Raw genomic sequence first — 23,040 nt, 5'->3', positions numbered from 1 at the left:
ATTTTTAGTAGAGACGGCGTTTCAGCATGTTGGCCAGGCTCATCTTGAACTGCCTGCCTCAGCTTCCCAAAGTGCTGGGATTACGGGCATGAGCCACCATGCCTGAAAAACAAAATTCAGTAATTCTCCTTTTCCCTAGTTGTTTCTTTGTAAAAGTAAGTCAACTTTTACTTGCACACCTGAGAGAAAGAAGTATGTGTGATTAAAAAGGGGAACATCACACTCCGGGGACTGTTGTGGGGTTGGGGGAGGGGAGAGGGACAGCATTAGGAGATATACCTAATGCTAAATGACGAGTTAATGAATGCAGCAAACCAACATGGCACATGGATACATATGTAACAAACCTGCACACTGTGCACATGTAACCCAAAACCTAAAGTATAATAATAAAATAAAATAAAATAAAAAGAAAAAAAAAAGAAAAAGTAAAACTTATGTCTGAAAATGTCTTTTCAAGTTTCAAATCTTAGCCCTCAGCACCCTTTATTCAAGGGTAGAAGCTCCACATTGTTCGTGAAGTCCCTTCACAGATTCAGTCCTCCACACAAGTTCTGAATTTATCATACTCACAACACAGCGGAGACAGAAATAAAAAAGAAAGGAGGGTAAATGGAAAGAACTGTCACCACTTTTTCATATCTTAACTTGCCCAGTGTCACGCACCATTGTACCTGAACCCACTACCATCTCTGGTAATAGCACTGTGCTGAGACAATGTCACCTTGTCAAAATGGAAATGAAGGACAAATGATGTAATTTAAAAAGGAGAGGAAGGGCCAGGCACAATGACTCACGTCTGTAATCCTAGCATTTGGGAAGCCAAGACCAGCGGATCACTTGAGGTCAGGAGTTTGAGACCAGCCTGGACAACTCAGTGAAACCTCATTTCTACTAAACATACAAAATTAGCCAGGCGTGGTGGCACATGTCTGTAATCCCAGCTACTTGGGAGGCTGAGGCAGGAGAATAACTCGAACCCAGGAGGCGGAGGTTGCAGTGAGCCAAGATCACACCACCGCACTCCAGCCTGGGCGATAGAGCAAGACTCTGTCGCAAAAAAAAAAAAGAAAAAAAAAGGAGAAATAACTTTAATAAGGTATGCAACTGTTCTCATTTTCCAAAATTGCTACAAAAGATAAACTAAGAATTTCTTTTTCTTTTTTGGCCGGGCATGGTGGCTCACGCCTGTAGTCCCAGCACTTTGGGAGGCCGAGCCGGGAGGATCACTTGAGGTCAGGAGTTTGAGACCGGCCTGGCCAACATGGTGAAACCTCATCTCTACTAAAAATACAAAAACTAGCCGGGCGTGGTGGCGGGCACCTGTAGTCCCAGCTACTCAGGAGGCTGAGGCAGGAGAATTGCTTAAACCCGGGAGGTGGAGGTTGCAGTGACTCCAGCCTGGGAGATAGAGCCAGACTCTGTCTCCAAAAAAAAAAAAAAAAAAAAAAATTCTTTTTAAATTCCTATTCGTTTTCTATTTTTTTTATATCTATCTATCTTATCTATCTATCTAATCTATATGTTTCTTTTTTTCTCCAATCTCCTCTGCTTATACCTTCTAACTGCCAATAATACTGACAAGCAGTCCTCAGATATGCTAGATTCGGAATTCCCTAGCCTAGAACATATTCAAACATTAGCACTTTTAACCTCAAAAATTTTTGCAAACCTAACATGATAGCAGTTGTTGATTTAAAATAGAGACAAAAAATCTAGCAGGCTGCAATAATGTTTTAAAACAAAGTTGTATTTTATTAATCACAATAGCATCTACCAGCATTTAAATAAGTAGGAGCACATACTGAAATATATTATTTAGTTGGCCTATAGACAATGTTTGGTATGCATATGGATTGAAGACCCAAAAATTCCACAGCCAACTTAGGTATCCTCTGCTAGCGGACTGAAAACCAAAGTTGGGGCCTCAAATGTTGGTGTATAACAGAATCACCTGTCAAGCCCCCAGCACTAACCAAGTCTTGCCTGTAATTCAGCATTTGTCCAATAGATGTCCCCACTCTTCTATCAATCAAATGAAAGGAGCTACAGCAAAATAATACAAAATCTAAGAATAAGCAGTCACACAACAATGTGATTTGAGTACAAACAGAAAATACAATGCTTAATTGAAATCTTACTTTTTGTCTTTTGGCTTTTGGCGGGGAGAATTATTTACCTGCTATCTACAAAATCACGTTCATAAAGAAAATGTAAAACTAATTACAAATGTTACTATTAATAGCTATAAATGCCATTTTAATGCAACCTTATTTCATCAAATCTAGGATGCCACTGATTCTAAGACACACCACTGTTGTACGTGCTGAAAAGAAATAGTGGAAATGCCTCCAAACACATCATGACACAAAACTTTATCATTTAGCGTTTTCTTTGTTTGTTTTTGAGGCAGAGTGTCACTCTGTTGCCCAGGCTGGAGTGCAGTGGTGCAACCCTGGCTCACTGCAACCTCCGCCTCCTGGGTTGAAGTGATTATCATGTGTCAGCCTCCCAAAGAGCTGGGATTACAGGCGTGCACCACCACACCCAGCTAATTTTTGTATTTTTAGTAGAGACAGGGTTTTGCCATATTGCCCAGGCTGGTCTCGAACTCCTGGCCTCAGGTGATCCGCCCACCTTGGCCTCTCAAAAGTGCTGGGATTACAGGCATGAGCCATTGCACTCAGCCTAGAATTTTTACTTAATACTGATTGCAAGAGTTAGATTTTTTTAACTAATTTAAACAGAGTTTAATCACGTATCATCAGAAACTTTTCATAACTTTCTCCATACCCAGTAATTTTGTTTCAATGCTGATTCACAGAATATTTATGCAGAAACACTGAACAACAAAGTTAACATGGGAAACGCCAACAAAATGCTCATACCTCAGCTGAAATGATGACAAAATGAATGGACATGATTATATTTGTGAATACACAGGCAAATAAATATACCAGGACTGCTGCTTTGCTGATAGAGACTGTTAACATGACACCAAGTGTTAACACTTAACTCAATTTCATTGTTAAAACAGGGAAAGCTGTGACCTTTAGAACTGATTAAATGCGGGCCAGGTGCGGTGGCTCACGCCTGTAATCCCAGCACTTTGGGAGGCCGAGGCAGGCGGATCACGAGGTCAGGAGTTCGAGACCAGCCTGACCAACATGGTGAAACCCGTCTCTACTAAAAATACAAAAATTAGCCGGGCCTGGTGGCACGCACCTGTAATCCCACCTACTCGGGAGGCTGAGGCAGGAGAATCGCTTGAACCCAGGAGGCAGAGGTTGCAGTCAGCCAAGATTGCACCATTGCACTCCAGCCTGGGCAACAGAGCGAGACTCCATCTCAAAAAAAGAATTGATTAAATGCCAGTTTTTTTTAAAGATGGACAATAGTTCAACTACTAATGAAATTTTTGGATACCCTAGCATTGCCAGCCCATAATTCTTTGTGCTTATTGATATGCTAGTGATATTCTGTACATCTCCAGCAATCATTTCAAGTCCCCATTCCCCTAACCTAAATTACAGCAGTTAAATTCCTTACTATACTCCCTTGTTCACTCTTCTCTCCTTCCTCCATTTATTCTCAACACAACCAGAGTAAATTTTAAAAGCTAAATCAGATTGTGTCACTCCCTTGATTCAACAGTGGAATGGTTCTCTCTCCCATTTTGAATAAAATTGTTGCATTATCTGCAAGGATCACAAAGGCAGGTACTTTTTCCTCAAAGACAGCATGGATTTGTTTGCTGCTATATCCTTAGTGCTGTGCACATGGTTGGTGTCCAATAAATATGTGATGAATCTGACTCTGGCTACCTCTCCAATTTCGCATCTCATTAAGTCTTCCCCTTATACAGTATATTCTTGCCCTCCAGCCTCCCTCCTGTTTCCTCAAAACTCCTTCCTATGAGGTCTTTAAAACTGTTAACGCTTCTTCATGAAATGATTTTACTTGGCAAAGCTGGCTTCTTCTCTTCAGATCTCCACTGAAAGGGCACATCCTAAAGGACACTTACCCTGTTACAAAATCCCCTTCCCAACTTAATTAGCACTCCACCCAGAAAGTCTTACTGAACAGTGCTGATGCACAGTACTCCATCCTTGTAAGAGAAAAAAACAAACAGAAATAATGAAGGAATGTATAAATGATAAAAATGGGGCTGGGTGCAGTAGCTTACGCCTGTAATCCCAGCACTCTGGGAGGCAGAGGAAGGTGGATCACCTGAGGTCAGGAGTTCGAGACCAGCCTAGCCAACACGGCGAAACCCTGTCTCTACCAAAAATACGAATTTTAGCTTGTGCACGCCTGTTGTCCCAGCTACTCAGGAAGCCGAGGCAGGAGAATAGCTTGAACCCAGGAGGCGGAGGTTGCAGTGAGCCAAGATTGCGCCACTGCCCTCCAGCCTGGGACAGAGCAAAACTCTATCTCAAATAATAATAATAACAATAATAATAATGGGCCAGGCATAGGCATACTGCCTGTAATCTCAGCACTTTCAGAAGCCAAGGAGGGAAGATTGCTTGAGGCCAGGAGTTCAAGACCAGCCTAGGCAACATAGGGAGACTGTGTCTCTACAAAACATTTTTTTTAATTTAAAAATTAACAATGCATGGTGGCATGCACCTGTAGACCTACCTACTAGGGAGGCTAAGGCAAAAGGCTCGCCTAAGCCCAGGATTTCAAGGCTGCAGTGAGCCATGATCATGCCACTGCACTCCAGCCTAAGTGACAGAGTGAGACCCAATCTCTAAAAATAAAAATAATAAAAATTTAAAATTAAAAAAAAATGACTGGAAGCATATACATAAGTTAATAATTATTACTAGGTAACAATACCTTGAGTTATAAGTTTTTGTTAATCTATTTTCTAATTTTACTACAATGGATTTCCAGGGAAATAACATCATGTTTTTAAGAAACAATGATGTTCTACTTCAAAAATAAAAATTCCCTCACTGTTTAAAATAAAGATTTCAGACTTTTTACAAAAGGAAAAATTATAGAACAACCTACAAATTTAGAAGTATTTTTTTTATTATTATTTTGCTGCTTGGGGAATATGCCATTTTTTTAACCTCCTTCCTCACATTTCATTTAAAAAGGAATTATTCAGACTCATACTAACACAGATTGGGGATTTATTTTCCCCTGCCCAAAAGTGAAAATTACCTGAAGTCCGACTATATATAGAAAGTTGTTATGGCTATTAATTTTTTAATTCAATATAAGATGATTTCCTTTATGCCTTCTTAAAATGATACATTATTTAGAAAAGTAAAAAATTATCAGTAGTCACCTAGGTCAGCTAAAAATAAGTAACACTGTGTCTCTACATCACTCTCTCCAGCTATGCCTCCATGGCAGCCAATGATTTTTATCACGTATCTTTTACAGCAAGGCAACAGTTTCCATGGAAACCACAGGGCAAATATCCATTATTGCTGCCAAGGACTTTTATAAGCACATATAAGCTGAGATAACCGCTTACTCTCTTTTATTAATATTTTTAAATTGAGCAATGGTTAGCTACTCTGATTCTGGTTTTGTTGTGTTTGTTGTCTCTATGAACAGATCTAGAGATGAGTGAAAAATCAAGTAATTTTTGTACCCCGTTAGCAACAAATGAACTCTCAAAATCAGAGGAGCAGGAGAGAAAAGACCCAGAAAGTCACTGAGCCAGCATACATACCAATGTCATCCCGTACAACAGGGCAAATCAGAACAGAAATCAGTGACGCACTTAAATACAAAAGATGAAATTCTCTTCCACTAGCACAGCAGAGCACGTAGATTCATTGGGGCCAAGATGCTGATTAATCAGGGAAAAAAAAGATAATCAATAAATCATAAAACTAAAAAAGTAGTCACATACCTCTCTCAACATATTATTCTCTTTTTCCTTCTGCTCCAAAAGGCTTTCTAGGTGATGAACGTGCATCTCTGCCTCTGCCAGTCGTCTTGTTCTCTCATGGTCTTCCTCAGTAGCCTTGGCAGAAAGTCCTTTGCTCTGCAGCATTTCCAGAAGCTTCTTAATGGATTCATCCCGAGCATTTAGGGTCTGCTTTTGAGTCTCAATACGCAGCTCCATTTCCTCCAATGTCTTTCGAAGAAGAAACAGCTCTTTGGCCTGCCGCTCATGCTCAGCATGAAGCCTCTGAAAGTTCTCCTCTGTCAGCTCTGCTACACAAGGTTCGCCAGTCCTACTGCTACTATCCTGCTGAAACAGCTGATTCAGGTCCCTCTGGATCCGCAATTCATCCTGGAGAGCCTGGATCGTCATCTGCATGTGCTAGAACCAAGACAAAAAGAAAACCCCAAATCAGCTTTCCTCTTCAAGCAGCAAATCAGAGCAGCCTGCAGGAATCAAAAATAGCTACAAGGAATCTGCATCTAGCAAATTAGGATTCACCTTATTCTGTTTTACAGGTCCTTAAAAAATGATTGAGATAATATGCAAAATGTCAGTAATTTAACTTCAGTTTATTCCCAACAGGAAGCAAAATAAGTATGGCACTCACTCCTCACTTTGCATAAACTATAATAAAGACACTGTTCAAAATTAATAGAAGATATTACACAGAAACTAAAGTTGAGGGAATATGGGAAATGGGAAATCTACAGGAATATGAATACACTCATTCAAAAAATTTCATCAAAACGGCCGGGCGTGGTGGCTCACGCCTGTAATTCCAGCACTTTGGGAGGCCAAGGTGAACGAATCAGCTGAGGTCAGGAGTTCAAGACCAGTCTGACCAATATGATGAAACCCTGTCTCTACTAAAATACAAAAGTTAGCTGGACGTGGTGGCTTGTGCCTGTAATCTGAGCTACTTGGGAGGCTGAGACAGGAGAGTCGCTTGAACCTGAGAGGTGGGGGTTGCAGTGAGCCAAGATCGCACCCATTGCACTCCAGCCTGGGCAACAAGAATGAAACTCTGTCTAAAAAAAAAAAAAGAAAAAGAAAAAAAATTCATCAAAAAATACAAAGGATGGCCAGGCGCGGGGGCTCACACCTGTAATCCCAGCACTTTGGGAGGCCGAGGCAGGCGGATCACCAGGAGTTCAAGACCAGCCTGGCCAACATGATAAAACCACATCTCTACTAAAAATAAAAAAATTGGCCAGGCACGATGGTTCACGCCTGTAATCCTAGCACTTTGGGAGGCCGAGTCAGGCACATCACGAGGTCAGGAGTTCAAGACCAGCCTGGCCAACATGGTAAAACCCCGTCTCTACTAAAAATATAAAAATTAGCCAGGCATGGTGGCACGAATCTGTAATCCTATCTACTCAGGAGGCTGAGGCAGGAGAATTGCTTGAACTGGGAGGTGGAGTTTGCAGTAAGCCAAGATCACACCACTTGCACTCCAGCCTGGGTGACACAGCAAGGCTCCTTGTCAAAACAAACAAACAAAACCAAAAGACAGCGAAATACAAAATGACTTTTAAGTATTATAAACATTAAATAATAAATACTAACATTTAACAAGTAGTTTGTATATGCCAGATTGTGGCACACATTTTTTATGTTATTTAATCTTCATTATGACACATGGACTCTTTTTTTATTTTACTGTAGTAAAAACCCTTAACATGACATCTACTTTCCTAACAACTTTTAAGTGTACAATGCATTACTGCTGACTACAGGTACAATGTTGTACATCAAATCTCTAGAGCTTATTCATCTCAACCAAAAGTTTATATTCCTGTTGATGAATAACTCTCCATTTCCCCCCACCCCTGGCAACTACCATTACATGCTTTGATTCTGTGAATTTGACTATTTTAGGTACCCAACACATGTACTATTCTTTAATTTTATAGATGAGGGCACGAGGCTTAGAGAGGTTTAAGCACTTGTCCAAGATCACAGAGTAACTGACAGAGCTGGCATTCAAAGCAATCCTTGCAGCCCACTAAAACTAGAACCAAGAAAAAAAAGAAAACTCCAAATCAGCTTTCCTCCTCTAGTAGCAAAAACAGAGCAGACTGCAGAAATCAAAACTAGTAATGCCCAAAGATAATAATATAGCAAAGTTTTTTTAATTAGAATATGCAAAGCTTTGTATACAGGGGACGATAACAACATGGGTGACTAATTAAAGGTATTAATGCAGATAAACTACTAAAAATGTTTGAGAGGGCGTATCTTTAGCTTGTATCCCTAAAGAAGGTATATGAACCTTTAATCTGAATGGTTACGTAAATTCCAGCACATTATACAATGAATTCCAAAAGGCTGATACATCAAAAATCTTCTTTTTAGGAATGAAGAAGCAACAATAAAAGATCATTCCTTGTATTCAAGGCCTAGCAGTGTACCATACTGGGAAGAACACTAAACTGTGATGAGAAAACACGAGTTTTAGTTCTGGCTCTCACACTGACTAGTTATGACATTTAGACATGTCACCATCTTTCTGGGTTTCAGATTCCTCATACTTTAAATGAGGGTATAAATACCTGTATTATCCATTGAAAAAATCTTTTTTTTTTTTTTTTTTTTTTTTTGGAAACAAGGTGCCTGCTCTATTAGTTCGTTTTCACGCTGCTGATAAAGACATACCCAAAACTAGAAACAAAAAGAGGTTTAACTGGACTTACAGTTCCACATGGCTGAGGAAGCCTCAGAATCACGGCGTGAGGCAAAAGGCACTTCTTACGTGGCGGCAGCAAGAGAAAATCAGGAAGAAGCAAAAGCGGAAGCCCCTGATAAACCCATCAGATCTCATGAGACTTATTCACTATCACGAGAATAGCATGGGAAAGACAGGCCCCCGTGATTCAATTATCTCCTCCTATGGCCCTCCCACAACATGTGGGAATTCTGAGAGATACAATTCCAGTTGAGATTTGAATGGAGGCACAGCCAAACCATTATCACCTGCTAATGATTTTCAGCCTTAAAAAGGAAAGAAATTCTTACACATGCTACAACACGGATGAACCTTCAGGGCATTGTGCTAAGTGAAATAAGCCAATCACAAAAAGACAAACCTTGTATGTATCCATTGACATGAGGTATCCAAAGCAGTCAAACTGATAAAGAAGGAAATAGAACAGTGGTTGCCAGGACGTAGGAGGGGGACAGAATGAGGAGTTACTGTTTAATGGGTATAGAGTTTCAGTCTATCAAGATGAAGAGAGTTCTGGAGATAGATGGGATATGATATACTGAATGCCACTAAACTGTACACTTCAAAATGGTTAAGATGGTAAATTTTATGTTATATATATTTTACCATAATAAAAAAATTGGTTGGAGAGAAGATGTTGGTCATAAAATTCCACTTATGGATATTTTAGGTTGGTTCTCATTTTTCACTATTGTAAGAGGCACTTTCACATACATACCTTTACATATGAATCCACATTTTTCTTGGGAATTCTCAAAGATGGAATTGCTGGATCACAAAGTATGCACAATTGTAATTCTGATACATATTACAAATCATTTCTATACGTATCTTTGTATATCTACTTTTGTGACTCCTCTCTTCTTGTTCTTTGCCCATTTTGTTATTGAACATTTTTTCCTGATCCATTTTAAGAGCTCTTCATATTAGGAAAATAATCTTTCACCTGCTGTGTATGTTACAATATTTTTCCAACTCAGCCACTTTTCTTTTAACATTGTTTATGATGACTTTTAACAGATTTTTTTTAATACAAAGACAATGACATTTTCCTTTATTATTTCCGGTTTGGGTATTATGCTTTTAGCAAGTAGTGAACTTTCAATTCTGGTAGTCTTCAAACACTTGAAAAACACTGCTATTTCTTTCAAAGAATAAACTCACCAAAAAAAAAAAAAAAATCAGGAATTTAAATTCATGAATATAAATTTAAAAATGCATTTCACTACCAGCATCATCTTTTAAAGATTAACGGTTGCTGGAGTTCAAAAGACTCTCAATAAAAAGATGTATCAAAACACTAATTCTCTGAAGCCTAGTTTCTTTCACTTGGAAGTCAAAAAAATCCCGACACTCCGGAGTGAATATATCCCAAAGGGAAATACCAGAAGTGAAATTCAACAGGGAAGCTGATTTCTAGGTAGGACTGTTCCTCCCTTTTTGACCATTCGTCATTAATTCATTCAAGTCAGGAGAAATATATGTTGGCTACAGCTAATAGTTTCACACACGCTTCGGCACATATGGCTAAATGTAGCATGGCAATTACTATTTTGGTAAAGAAAGAAAACGTTAACTGCTAGTGTGTCTGGTTCTTCAGCTCCGCCTGCACCCATTTTACTGTAGTATAAAAATAAAACAATGCTCTGACTGGCAGCCTAGAAGTCTATACAGCAGTTTCCTCCACTAAAATATAAACCAACATTTCCTCTTTTGGCTACAATCAGGCTAGCTTTATTTTATAAAAATTCCTGCCAACTCCTTTAGAAGAAGGAAAAAAGCAGACTACAAGCAAGGCTACTCTTTCTCCAGCATATTCATACAGAAGATAAAATGGGCATATTCACACATCACAGACGTCTCTAATGATCAACCAAAAACAGATACATTGAGTTTAAGGAAAGATCGAGTTGTAAGATAATACTAGAATGTCTATTTGGGAAGTCTGTTCCCGACACACTGCAAAATGATCTCACGCTCCAAATTTTATAGCAACACCCACTAGTCTACTTCTCACTCTAACACTCAGCTTGATTTTGAAAGGCTGGGAAAGTCTTTGTCTAAAATTTACTCCAGGGACTGTACTATTATTAGACCAAACTATATTTCAATGAAATGGTAGAATATTGTGAACAACAATAACGAAAATTCTTAACTGTCTGACAGGGCCTATGACTTTTATTACAACAATAATATATCTGCAAAAACAATGACAGATCACAACTACTATTCATACATTTTAGGTAAATATCAGAAGCTCTTATGAGGCAGAACTTCCAACAAATAAACTGTCATTAGTTTCTTAGAACAAGAGTACACTTTGATCCCATTTATTCTCATTCCTAAAAACAGAACTATGTAGTCTAGAGACATTTTTAGAGAAAAAAAATTATGGATACGTGAAATGGTCACGATTATAAACGAAATATATCACAGAGAACTCAGTACACTGTTTATCAAGAAGATCAGAGTCAGAGAAAACACCAGTATTGTACCCTTTTATAAATGTTAAATTAAGAACAATTTTTTCTGAAACACATAAATACATGTATTAAATAAACTTTATTAATGTAACATGCAAAAGAGTTTTAAATAATTCTTAAGTCAACCAAGTCAAGCTTCTGGTTTGGTTGGGCTATCTGATGTGCCCGTCTGTGCTGCCCAGGGCTGTATGCTTATCCATAGAATAGCACTTATCAGACTGATCTGCAATTTAATTATTTGTATTTATCATCAATAAACTTTCTAGGACTTAGGACTGTCATCTTTTTGCCCTGGGCACAGCACAGTACTTGACTACTGTAAGTCCTCAATAAATTTTTGATGAAAAACTGACAAAAATTAAATGTTGAGAAATTATGTTGAAAGTAAATGGCTACTGTATATTAGCTGCATTTCAAGTATCTGGGAAGTTATACCTCTTCCTTAAAAAAATAATGCAGTGAATTACTCTTACTCTAAAAAAAACACTCGTGCCTATGATCCCAGCATTTTGGGAGGCCAAGACAGGCAGATCACAAGGTCAGGAGGTCAAGATCAGCCTGGCCACCATGGTGAAACCCCATTTCTACCAAAAACACAAGAATTAGCCAGGCATGGTGGTGCGTGCCTGTAATTCCAGCTACTCAGGGGGCTGAGACAAGAGAATCACTAGAACCCGGGAGGCAGAGGTTGCAGTGAGCTGAGATTCTGCCACTGCACTCTAGCCTGGGTGACAGAGTGAGACTCCATCTCCAAAAAAAAAAAAAAGAAAAAAAAATCAGTTTTACACCAACCAATACAAATAATTCTTAAATCCAAACTGGCCAAAATACAAACCACAGTCCTAATAAAAATGTTAATTATATGCTCTAGGTTTATTCAATATTTGACCTGAAGCAAAAAGAAGCATTTTCAGATAATTAACAGTCAACAAGAATCTTTCATAGTTGTACTATACAAAGCACAGCAAAAGTACAGGATAAAGTTCTTATCAAAAAATAAAGCTCACAAATGGATAAAACATAAGAGTTATAACCTATTACAAATTTTAAATTAACAACAGTATTCAAGAAAGACAAAAGGAACACAGATAAAGCACTTATTTTACATGCAATATATTCAAATGAAGCTTTTTTTTTTTTTTTTTGAGACGGAGTCTCACTCTGTCGCCCAGGCTGGAGTGCAGTGGCGCAATCTCGGCTCACTGCAAGCTCCACCTCCCGGGTTCACACCATTCTCCTGCCTCAGCCTCTCCAAGTAGCTGGGACTACAGGCACCCGCCACCACGACCGGCTAATTTTTTATATTTTTAGTAGAGACGGGGTTTCACCGTGGTCTCGATCTCCTGACCTCGTGATCCGCCCGCCTCGGCCTCCCAAAGTGCTCGGATTACAAGGGTGAGCCACCGCGCCCGGCCTCAAATGAAGCTTAGAACCTATAAGATCACTATGAGCTAAACTCATAAAACTTTAATATATCTCTATGAAAACAAAGTACAGTTGGCCCTTGTACCACACAGGTTTGAACTTTGAGGGTCTGCTGACACATGGATTTTCTTCTGCCTCTGCCATCCCTGAGACAGCAATATCAACCCCTTTTCTTCTTCCTTTTCCTCAGCCTACTCAACACAAAAATGACGAGGATGAAGATCTTCGTGATGGTCCACTTCTACTTAATGAATAGTAAGTGTATTTTCTCTTCCTTGTGATTTTCTTTTTTTTTTTCTTTTCCCCCTGAGACAGAGTCTTGCTCTGTCTCCAACAGCTGGAGTGCAACAGCACGATCTCAGCTCACTGCAACCTCTGCCTCCCGGGTTCAAGTGATTCTCCTGCCTCTGCCTCCCGAGTAGCTGGGATTACAGGTGAGCGCCACCACGCCCGGCTGTTTGTATTTTTAGTAGAGACGGGATTTCACCATATTGGCCAGGATGGTCTTGATCTCTTGACCACGTGATCCACCCGCCTCAGCCTCCCAACGAGCTGGGATTACAGGCATGAGGCACCAGACCCAGACAATTTTCTTAATAACATTTTCTTTTCTCTAGCTTGCTTTAAAGAATGCAGTATATACATAAAATACATGTTAACATATAACATACAAAATATGTGTTAATCAACTATGTTATCAGGCCCCTGGTCAACAGTAGGCTAGTAATAGTTAAATTTGGGGGGAGTCAAAACTTATACACAGATATAACCCCACTTTGTACAAACGTCAACTGAATTCTAATTTCCATCATTTTAAAAGAAGAAATATTTTAAAAGAAGAAACTAATTTAATGAGTCTGAACCGCAGAGAATGAGACAGGGGAAGGGCCTCCAAGGTAATTTACTCCTTATTGTTAGTTTAGTATTCTTTGAGTTAATAACAGAGATTTATTTCCTGTACAGCAAAGCACACTGAAAGCCCTCAAATATTAAACCAAATCAAAGTTTTCAGACTAATCTAAACACAAGCAGGAGACTCACCAAAATGCAAAAAAGACCCACACTAGAACTCAAATGGATAGATTAAATTGTTTAACACTCTCGCCCATGATCTGGAGCTTACTAACCAAAGTTATTTTCCTCTAAAAAAAAGATGTCAGAGTCAAGAAAATGAACGTGCAATTACACTAGAATTCTAACAACTACTCTCTGCCTCTGAATCCAGGAAAAATAAGATCATCTATCTTTTTGCTCTGCGAATGCTGTACATAAATCTAAGTAGCAAGATAATCGCTGGGGAACATCAAAATTTGGACAACAGGTTTATTTTAGCAATAAACATAATCCATCTTTATGCTACCACAACCCAGAATAGAAGTTAAAGAATAAATGAAAATGTGGTCGGGTGCAGTGGCTCATGCCTGTAATCCCAGCACTTTGGGAGGCCGAAGTGGGTAGATCACTTGGGGTGGGGGAGTTTAAGACCAATTTGACCAACATGGTGAAACCCCATCTCTAAAACTACAAACCTTAGCTGGACATGGTGGCGTCCTATAATCTCAGCTATTTGGGAGGCTGAGGCAGGAAAATCGCTTGCACCCAGGAGTTGGAGGATGCCAAGATCACATCACTGCACTCCAGCCTGGGTGACAGAGTAAAGCTCTGTCTCGGAAAAAAAAGAAAAAGGAATAAATGAAAACACTATCAAAATGGGGAAGTCCTGCTGTCATAAATGCATTCTATATACACCACATAATGACGTTTCAGTCAACGAGAGACTGCATGTATCATGGTGGTCCCATAACATTACAATGGTGCTAAAAAATTCCTATCACAGGCCAGGCACGGTGGCTCACACCTGTAATCCCAGCACTTTGGAAGGCAGAGGTGGGCAGATCACGAGGTCAAGAGATCAAGACCATACTGGCCATCATGGTGAAAGCCCGTCTCTACTAAAAATGCAAAAATTAGCTGGGTGTAGTGGTGCGCGTCTGTAATCCCCGCTACTCAGGAGGCTAAGGCAGGAGAATTCCTTACCCGGGAGGCGGAGGTTGCAGTGAGCAGAGATCACGCCACTGCACTCCAGCCTAGCGTCACAGCAAGACTCTGTCTCGGGTGGGAGGGTGGGGTATTCCTATCACATTGTCATAGCCATCATAATGTTGTAACACATGCCTTACCCATGTGTTTGCAATGATGTTAGTGTAAATAAACCTACTGCGTTGCCAGTCATATGAAAGTGTGGTACATACACTTATATACAGTATATAATACTTGATAATGATAATAAATGACTGTTACAGGTTTTTGTTGTTAGCTGTTTTTATTTCCAAGTCCTTTCTGTTTTGAGATAGAGTCTCGCTCTCTCGCCCAAGCTGGAACGCAGTGGTGTGATCTCGGCTCACTGCAACCTCCACCTTCAGGGTTCAAGCCATTCTTGTGCCTCAGCCTCCCAAGTGGCTGGGATTACAGGTGTACGCCACCACCCCCTGATTTTTGTATTTTTAGTAGAGATGGAGCTTCGCCATGCTGGCCAGGCTGGTGTCAACTCCTGACCTCAGGTTATCTGCCCACCTCAGTGCTGGATTCAGGTGTGAGCCACCTCATCTCTTAGACAGTAGCATTTTATTGTTCTTATATCTTATGTATATTTTCCACACATTGCTGAAAAAAAATTTTTTTTAATTTTTTTTTTTGAGACAGAGTCTTGCTCTGTCGCTAGGCTGGAGTGCAGTGGCGTGATCTCGGCTCACTGCAACCTCCGCCTTCTGGGTTCAAGCGATTCTCCTGCCTCAGCCTCCCAAGTAGCTGGGACTACAGATGCGCAGCCACCATGCCTAGATAATTATTGTATTTTTAGTAGAGACAGGGTTTCACCATATTGGCCAGGATGGTCTCGATCTCTTGACCTCATGATCCACCCGCTTCAGCCTCCCAAAGTGCTGGGATTACAGGCATGAGTCACTTCGCCTGGCCTGGAAATTTATTTTTAAAGTATTTATTGGCTGGACACAGTGGCTCACGCCTGTAATCCCAGCACTTTGGGAGGTCGAGGCACTTGGATCATGTGAGGTCAGGAGTTAGAGACCAGCATAGCCAACATGGTAAAACCCCATCTCTACTAAAAATACAAAAATTAGCCGGGCATGGTGGTGCACGCCTGTAATCCCAGCTACTAGGGAAGCTGAGGCACGAGAACTGCCTGAACTCAGGAAGCAGAGGTTGCAGTGAGCCGAGATCGCACCACTGCACTCCAGCCAGGGTGACAGAGCGAGACTCTGTCTCAAAAATAAAAGTAAAAATAAAAATTAAAGAAAAAACAGAAAGGACTTGGAAATAAGAACAACTAACAACAAAAATGAAAAAACTTGCATAGAGAAGACCATAAATTTTTCTTGGAAGCAAAACACCATATTATAAATATAAACATTTGTACACAAACCCTTAATATTTTCCATGACAATCATCAAATAAGATGTGTCTGAGACTCTTTTGCATATGTGTTTGTAAAGACATTAAGTAGATAAAAGAGCTCCTCAAGAAAACTAGCGAAGAAAATTTTTGAGAAATTAATGCAGAGAAAGGCAATCAATGTAGGTAGTAAACAGTACAAAAGATTACTTCATGTTTTCATATTTAAAAGGAAAATAAATTTGCTTTTCCTTCGTAAATTTTCCTCCATATTTAAAAGGAAAATAAATTTGCTTTCCTGGTTATCTGCCAATTCTCTCACACAAACCCCAATAAATACATTTGTTACCATTCTTTCCAGACAGACATTTAATTCCTGCATCCATACTGCAGAGCTTTTACACACCAAGTTATATTTGCAATTCAAACGCTTAGGTCTGTGATCACAAAAGCTTTCATATCGGCCGGGCGCGGTGGCTCACGCTTGTAATCCCACCACTTTGGGAGGCCGAGGCGGGCGGATCACGAGGTCAGGAGATCGAGACCACGGTGAAACCCCGTCTCTACTAAAAATACAAAAAATTAGCCGGGCGTGGTGGCGGGCGCCTGTAGTCCCAGCTACTTGGAGAGGCTGAGGCAGGAGAATGGCGTGAACCCGGGAGGCGGAGCTTGCAGTGAGCCGAGATTGCGCCACTGTACTCCAGCCTGGGTGACAGAGCGAGACTCCGTCTCAAAAAAAAAAAAAAAAAAAACTAAAATCTTTTGTAAACTTTTTTTTTTTTTTTTTTTGAGACAGAGTCTTGCTCTGCTGCCCAGGCTGGAGTGTAGTGGCACAACCTCGGCTCACTGCAACCTCCGCCTCCCAGGTTCAAGCGATTCTCATACCTCAGCCTCCCGAATAGCTGAGATTACAGGTGCCCGCCACCAAGCCCAGCTAGTTTCTGTATTTTTAGTAGAGATGGGGTTTCGCCATGTTGGCCAGGCTGGTCTCAAACTCCTGACCTCAGGTGATCTGCCAGTCTCAGCCTCCCAAAGTGCTGGGATTACAGGTGTGAGCCACCGTGCCCAGCTTCAGACTTTATACTTTTAAGGGAAAGATGTGGATGGTTTATGTTAGGAAGCACTAATGATAAAATTTTAAATTTACAAATTAGACTTCAAAATTTTTAATTTCTGCTTATCAAAAGAGAACATTATATCTGTTAGGTAACAGGGGTACCTTAATGGCGCCAGTTCCGGGTTCTTCTCCCCTCCTTGACCGGGCACTGTCTGAACCCGCCAAAGGAGGGCCAATCAGAAAGAAGCATCTCCCGCCTTCCCTTGGGCCCGCCCCACGTAGGCCTAAGGGATATAAAACCCGGCACACCAGCAGCTCTCTCTCTTCTCTTCTCTTCTCCTCTCCTCTCCCCTCCCCTCTCCTCTCCTCTCTTCTCCTCTCTCTCTTCTCTTCTCTTCCTTCCTGCTCGATACCTCCAATAAAGATCTCTTGACCGTGACCAGTGCAGTCTGATCCTTGCCCAGCCTCTTTCAATATCATACGGAAAGAGTGATGAGGAAAAATTTTAAAAAGAAAGAGACCACTATAAAAATGAAATTGGCATGCCACATATAACTGTTAAAGGACTTGTATCCAGAATATATAAACTACTTCTACAACTCAATTAAAAAAAAAAAAAACGCTTTTTAAAAGTGGGTAAAAGACTTAGATACTTCAAAAAGAAAAATACATTCCTGGGCAAGACGAACGTTCTTCTAAGGACAATAATCAATTGAACTAACTAACCAATACGCACATGAAAAAGTGACTTGTATCTTTAGTAACTGGGGAAATGCAAATCAAAACTACAATAAGATACCACTACACACCCACTAGAATGGCTAAAATTTAGACAACTAACAATACCAAATGCTGGCAAGAATGTGAAGCAGCCAGAACCAACACTGAAAATTGGTCTGGTAGTTTCTCATAAAGTATGCACCTACCCTAGGACCCAGGAATTCCACCCTTAGGTATTACCCCAAGAGAAATGAAAACATGTACCAATAAACACAACCATATAAAAATGTTTACAGTGGTTTTATCCATAAGAGCCAAAAACTGGAAACAACACAAATGTCCATCAACAGAAGACTGGATAAACTGATAGTACTGAGAGGTGATGGCGTGCTGGCAGTCCTCACAGCCCTCGCTCGCTCTCGGTGCCTCCTCTGCCTGGGCTCCCACTTTGGCAGCACTTGAGTAGCCCTTCAGCCCACCGCTGCACTGTGGGAGCCCCTTTCTGGGCTGTCCAAGGCGGGAGCCAGCTCCCTCGGCTTGCGGGGAGGTGTGGAGGGAGAGGCAGGAGCCAGAACCGGGGCTGCACGCGGCGCTTGTGGGCCAGCTGGAGTTCCGGGTGGGCGTGGGCTTGGTGGGCCCCACACTCGGAGCAACCAGCTGGCCCTGCCCGCCCCGGGCAGTGAGGGGCTTAGCACCTGGGTCAGCGGCTGCGGAGGGTGTACTGGGTCCCCCAGCAGTGCCAGCCCACCGGTGCTGCGCTCAGTTTCTCACTGGACCTTAGCTGCCTTCACGTGGGGCAGGGCTCGGGACTGCAGCCCGCCATGCCTGAGCCTCCCACCCCCTACATGGGCTCCTGTGCGGCCCGAGCCTCCCCGACCAGCGCCACCCTCTGCTCCACGGCACCCAGTCCCATCGACCACCCAAGGGCTGAGGAGTGCGAGCGCATGGCATGGGACTGGCAGGCAGCTCCACCTGCAGCCCCGGTGCAGGATCCACTGGGTGAAGCCAGCTGGGCTCTTGAGTCTGGTGGAGATGTGGAGAACCTTTGTGTCTAGCTCAGGGATTGTAAATACACCAATCAGCACCCTGTGTCCAGCTCAGGGATTGTAAATACACCAATCGGCACTCTGTATCTAGCTGCTCTGGTGGGGCCTTGGAGAACCTTCGTGTCCATACTCTGTATCTAACTGATCTGATGGGGACGTGGAGGACTTTTATGTCTAGCTCAGGGATGGTAAACACACCAATCAGCGCCCTGTAAGAACAGGCCACTCGGCTCTACCAATCAGCAGGACGTGGGTGGGGCCAGATAAGAGAATAAAAGCAGGCTGCCCGAGCCAGCAGTGGCAACCTGCTCGGGTCCCCTTCCACACTGTGGAAGCTTTGTTCTTTCGCTCTTTGCAATAAATCTTGCTACTGCTCACTCTTTGGGTCCACACTGCTTTTATAAGCTGTAACACTCACTGTGAAAGTTTGCAGCTTCACTCCTGAAGCCAGCGAGACCACGAGCCCACCGGGAGGAACGAACAACTCCAGACGTGCCGCCTTAAGAGCTGTAACACTCACTGCGAAGCTTCACTCCTGAGCCAGCAAGACCACGAACCCACCAGAAGGAAGAAACTCCGAACACATCCGAACATCAGAAGGAACAAACTCCGGACACGCCGCCCTTAGAACTGTAACACTCACCGCGAGGGTCCGCGGCTTCATTCTTGAAGTCAGTGAGACCAAGAACCCACCAATTCCGGACACAGTATCACATTCACACAACGGAGTGTTACTCAGTATATAAAAGGATAACTATGGATACATGCAACAACATGGATAAATGTAAAAAACAACATGATCAGCAAAAAAAGCCAGACACAACAGGGTACAGACTGTATGATTCCATTTAAATGAAGTTCTAGAACACGTAAAATTAAAGTGAAAGGAATCGGAACACTACCTGTGCTGGGGGGCAGGGATGATACTAACTGGGGAGAGATGCAAGGGAACTTTGTGGGATGATGAAAATGTTCTGTATCTTGACAGAATTGTGGATTACACGGGTGTTGGCATTTGCCAAAACTCATGGAAACAAGATACTTAAGGTGTGTGCATTTCACTGTATGGAAACTACATCTCAACCAAAATATGTTTTGAAAAGAAGTAAAAGGTATAAGGTTTAAAAAGGGAAAATAAATAAATATTCAAGAGAATCTTTAAAGTAAGAATGACTTGGATTAGAAGAAAGAAGAGTAGACCAGGCACAGTGGCTCACACCTATAATCCCAGCACTTTGAGAAGCTGAAGAGGAAGGACTGCTTGAGCCCAGGAGTTCAAGACCAGCCTAGGCAACACAGACACTGTCTCTACAAAAAAATTAAAAAATTAGCTGGATACAGTGGCATGCATCTATAGTCCCAGATACTCAGGAGGTTCCCCCGAGCCCAGGAGTCTGAGGCTGCAGCGAACCATGATCATTCCACTATACTCCAGCCTGGGCGACAGAGTGAGACCCTGTCTCAAAAAAAAAAAAGAAAGAAAAGAACGAAAAGAGAGAGAGAGAGAGAGAGAAAGAAAGAAAGAAAGAAAGAAAGAAAGAAAGAAAGAAAGAAAGAAAGAAAAAGAAAGAAAGAGATGATAATTTAAATGATTTTAAAGAACTCTTCCAGTTCTGACATGCTTTGTAGCATACTCTTATTGCCTAACTCAATGTAACCTTACATTCTTAAGGTAAAACAGAAGGTTTAAAAGCAGAAGTTTGAGGTTATAAAGACACATTCAAACATACAATAAATAAAGTAAGAAAACCACTACCAATAATTTGCCTTATTTGCTTCAGAGCTCTCTGTCTCACTGTTGCACAAGGTTATCTCTGCAACTTCCTTTTGTTACTTAACATAATATGCTTGAGATTTATCCACATTGATACATGTAGCTCTATTTCATTCATTTTATGAACTGTATAATACGGGTTTACAATTCTTTATACAAAAATCTAAAATCCAAAAAGCTCTTAAGTTTTCCCATAACTTAATTTAAAAATGTAATTAACCCAAACAGTATGAAGCCATTTAAAATCTATTTATCCCACTTAATATGAATATTCATAAATTTTGCTACAGAAAAATTAGTATGTTTGATTATGAAGTGTTTCCCAAATCCCAATGGGAGTGTTATACAATAAATGGTATACATACTGAATTACCTTTAATCTTTAAACATTTCTAAATTCCAAAATACATCTGCCCTAAGTATTCTGGAGAAAAGGATTGTTTACTTGAATTCCACTATATGAATAATATCAATGTATCCATTCACTTACTGAGGAACAGTTAAGTATTTTTGTACTTATTCACTATTATAATAAATACACCTCCATCTATCTAGATCCTATCTAGATTACTATTATAATAAATTACACCTCCAGCTATCTAGATCCTTGAGCACATGGGTAAAAGTTTCTCTCAAGAAGACACAGAAATAGAACCGCTGGGTAGCAGAGTGTGCCTCCAACTTTACCAGTCATTTTATATACAGCTAAGTACATCATGCAGATGATAAAAGGAGTCAGATATCCAGCCTGGAATGTTTCTATCTAAGGAACTTTTATATCTCATCATACAGCACTAACTTTTGGTATAAATGATGAAATTGCTATTTCATAAAAACAAAACAAAAAAACCCCCACAAATGATTGTGCATTCAAGTCCATCAATAAGGAATAAAGGCACAGCATTTTCAAAGAAAGCTGTGAATTACAAAGCTGCCTCAGCAGAACCCTCACTTCATTCTGAGACAGGAGAGATATTTTTAAAATTATATCTATGGAATATTAAATAATTCTACCTCTCAATATAAGACCTTATTATGTTTCTCCATTTAAACAAAGAACGATTCACCAAAAAAGAAATAACCTTTTGTGTCTTAATGTGCTACTCATTGCCATTTTCAAGACAGTTTAGCTTACTTAAGAAGGTATACATAAAGACGCCATCTTCACACTCTACGTATGCAGAGACTATGCAATGCTCCAATGAGAACACAGTGTAAGAAGGTGAAAGTTCCCTGCTGAAAAAAACTTAGTCTGCTAATGGATCATTCTCAGACAAAAGAACCAAATTGATAAGCAATCAGGCATAAGAGGAGAAATCAATAAATTTACCATGCTGGTATATTTTGAGGTTTTGTTCACTTAAAAAACAAAATTATCAATAAAATCAGAGCTTCAAGGGTATGAAATGGAATTAATTTTCATTTTTTTCAAGGGCTTTTAACATCATTTTACTGTTAGAGGGATAAAAATTATTCCACAAAACAATGCTAAGCATCAGTAAAGAATCATTTGGCATTTTGTAGGGATTCTCAGGGAAAGATGAAAAACTTGAACATCTCTCTCCAAAACTTAGAGTCTTAATTAAGATCTCATCATCGCCGGGCGCGGTGGCTCACACCTGTAATCCCAGCACTTTGGGAGGCCGAGGCAGGCAGATCACAAGGTCAGAAGTTTGACACCAGCCTAAGCAAGATGGTGAAACCCCATCTCTACTAAAAATACAAAAATTAGCTGGGAGTGGTGGCAGGCGCCTGTAATCCCAGCTACTCAGGAGGCTGAGGCAGGAGAATCGCTTGAACCCGGGAAGCAGAGGTTGCAGTGAGCTGAGATTGTGCCACTGCACTCCAGCCTAGGTGAAGGAGTGAGACTCCGTCTCAGAAAAAAATTAAAAAAAATTTCATCTCATCATCATCTCCTCAAAAACCTAAACATCTCTCTCCATCTATGTTCCTTCCCACCTTGCTGCTTCCTCTTTTCACCTATAATCTCTCTCAAAGAAGGAAAGAAAGAGGAAACAGAAAAGATTGGGAATAATTCTAATTTCTCCCCTCCTTTCACCTAACATCATAAAATAACATATTTCCCTGAGAATCCCTACAAAATGCCAAGTACTGTTGTACTTGTACGCTAAGGTGCCAAAATTTTGATCTCAAAAAATCCCTGTAAAATTATCTTGGAGATAAGGAATCTAAAGGCTTAAAAGACACAACAATCGAGTTTCTCTTCTGGTCCTTTCTTATTTATTGCATACAAAAATAATTACTTTTCACTTTAGGAATTAAAAAAAAATTAAGTAGTCACACAGGGATACCCGATTCTTTACTGAAACTTAGCATTTTTTTAATCCAAATATATGAGCTGGGATAGATGCTTATATATTTCTTTATTCTGATAATTTCCTGTGAGTGTGTGTGTATCTATGTGTGTGTGTGTGTGCATGTGTGTTTAATAGAGAGATGGGGGTTTCGTTTTACT

General features: G+C 40.7%; 1 protein-coding gene across 10 annotated transcripts in view; it reads right to left on the bottom strand.

Moving 5' to 3' along the window:
- The window catches only part of ERC1 (ELKS/RAB6-interacting/CAST family member 1), a 481,205-nt gene that overhangs the window by 379,540 nt on the left and 78,625 nt on the right, over nt 1-23,040 (bottom strand). For all 10 annotated transcript variants that reach the window (XR_009214662.1, XR_009214663.1, XM_058443362.1 and 7 more), the window contains one exon: nt 5,882-6,298. Coding sequence is in view for 8 of the 10 variants with exons in the window: in XM_058443362.1 (XP_058299345.1) it covers nt 5,882-6,298 (417 nt within the window). In the remaining 2 variants the exon portion in view is untranslated. The remainder of the gene's footprint in view (nt 1-5,881; nt 6,299-23,040) is intronic.

Source organism: Hylobates moloch, unplaced genomic scaffold (genome assembly GCF_009828535.3).
Source record: "Hylobates moloch isolate HMO894 unplaced genomic scaffold, HMol_V3 SCAFFOLD_8, whole genome shotgun sequence".
NCBI lineage: Eukaryota > Metazoa > Chordata > Mammalia > Primates > Hylobatidae > Hylobates > Hylobates moloch.
This window is presented reverse-complemented; position numbering and strand designations above follow the sequence as displayed.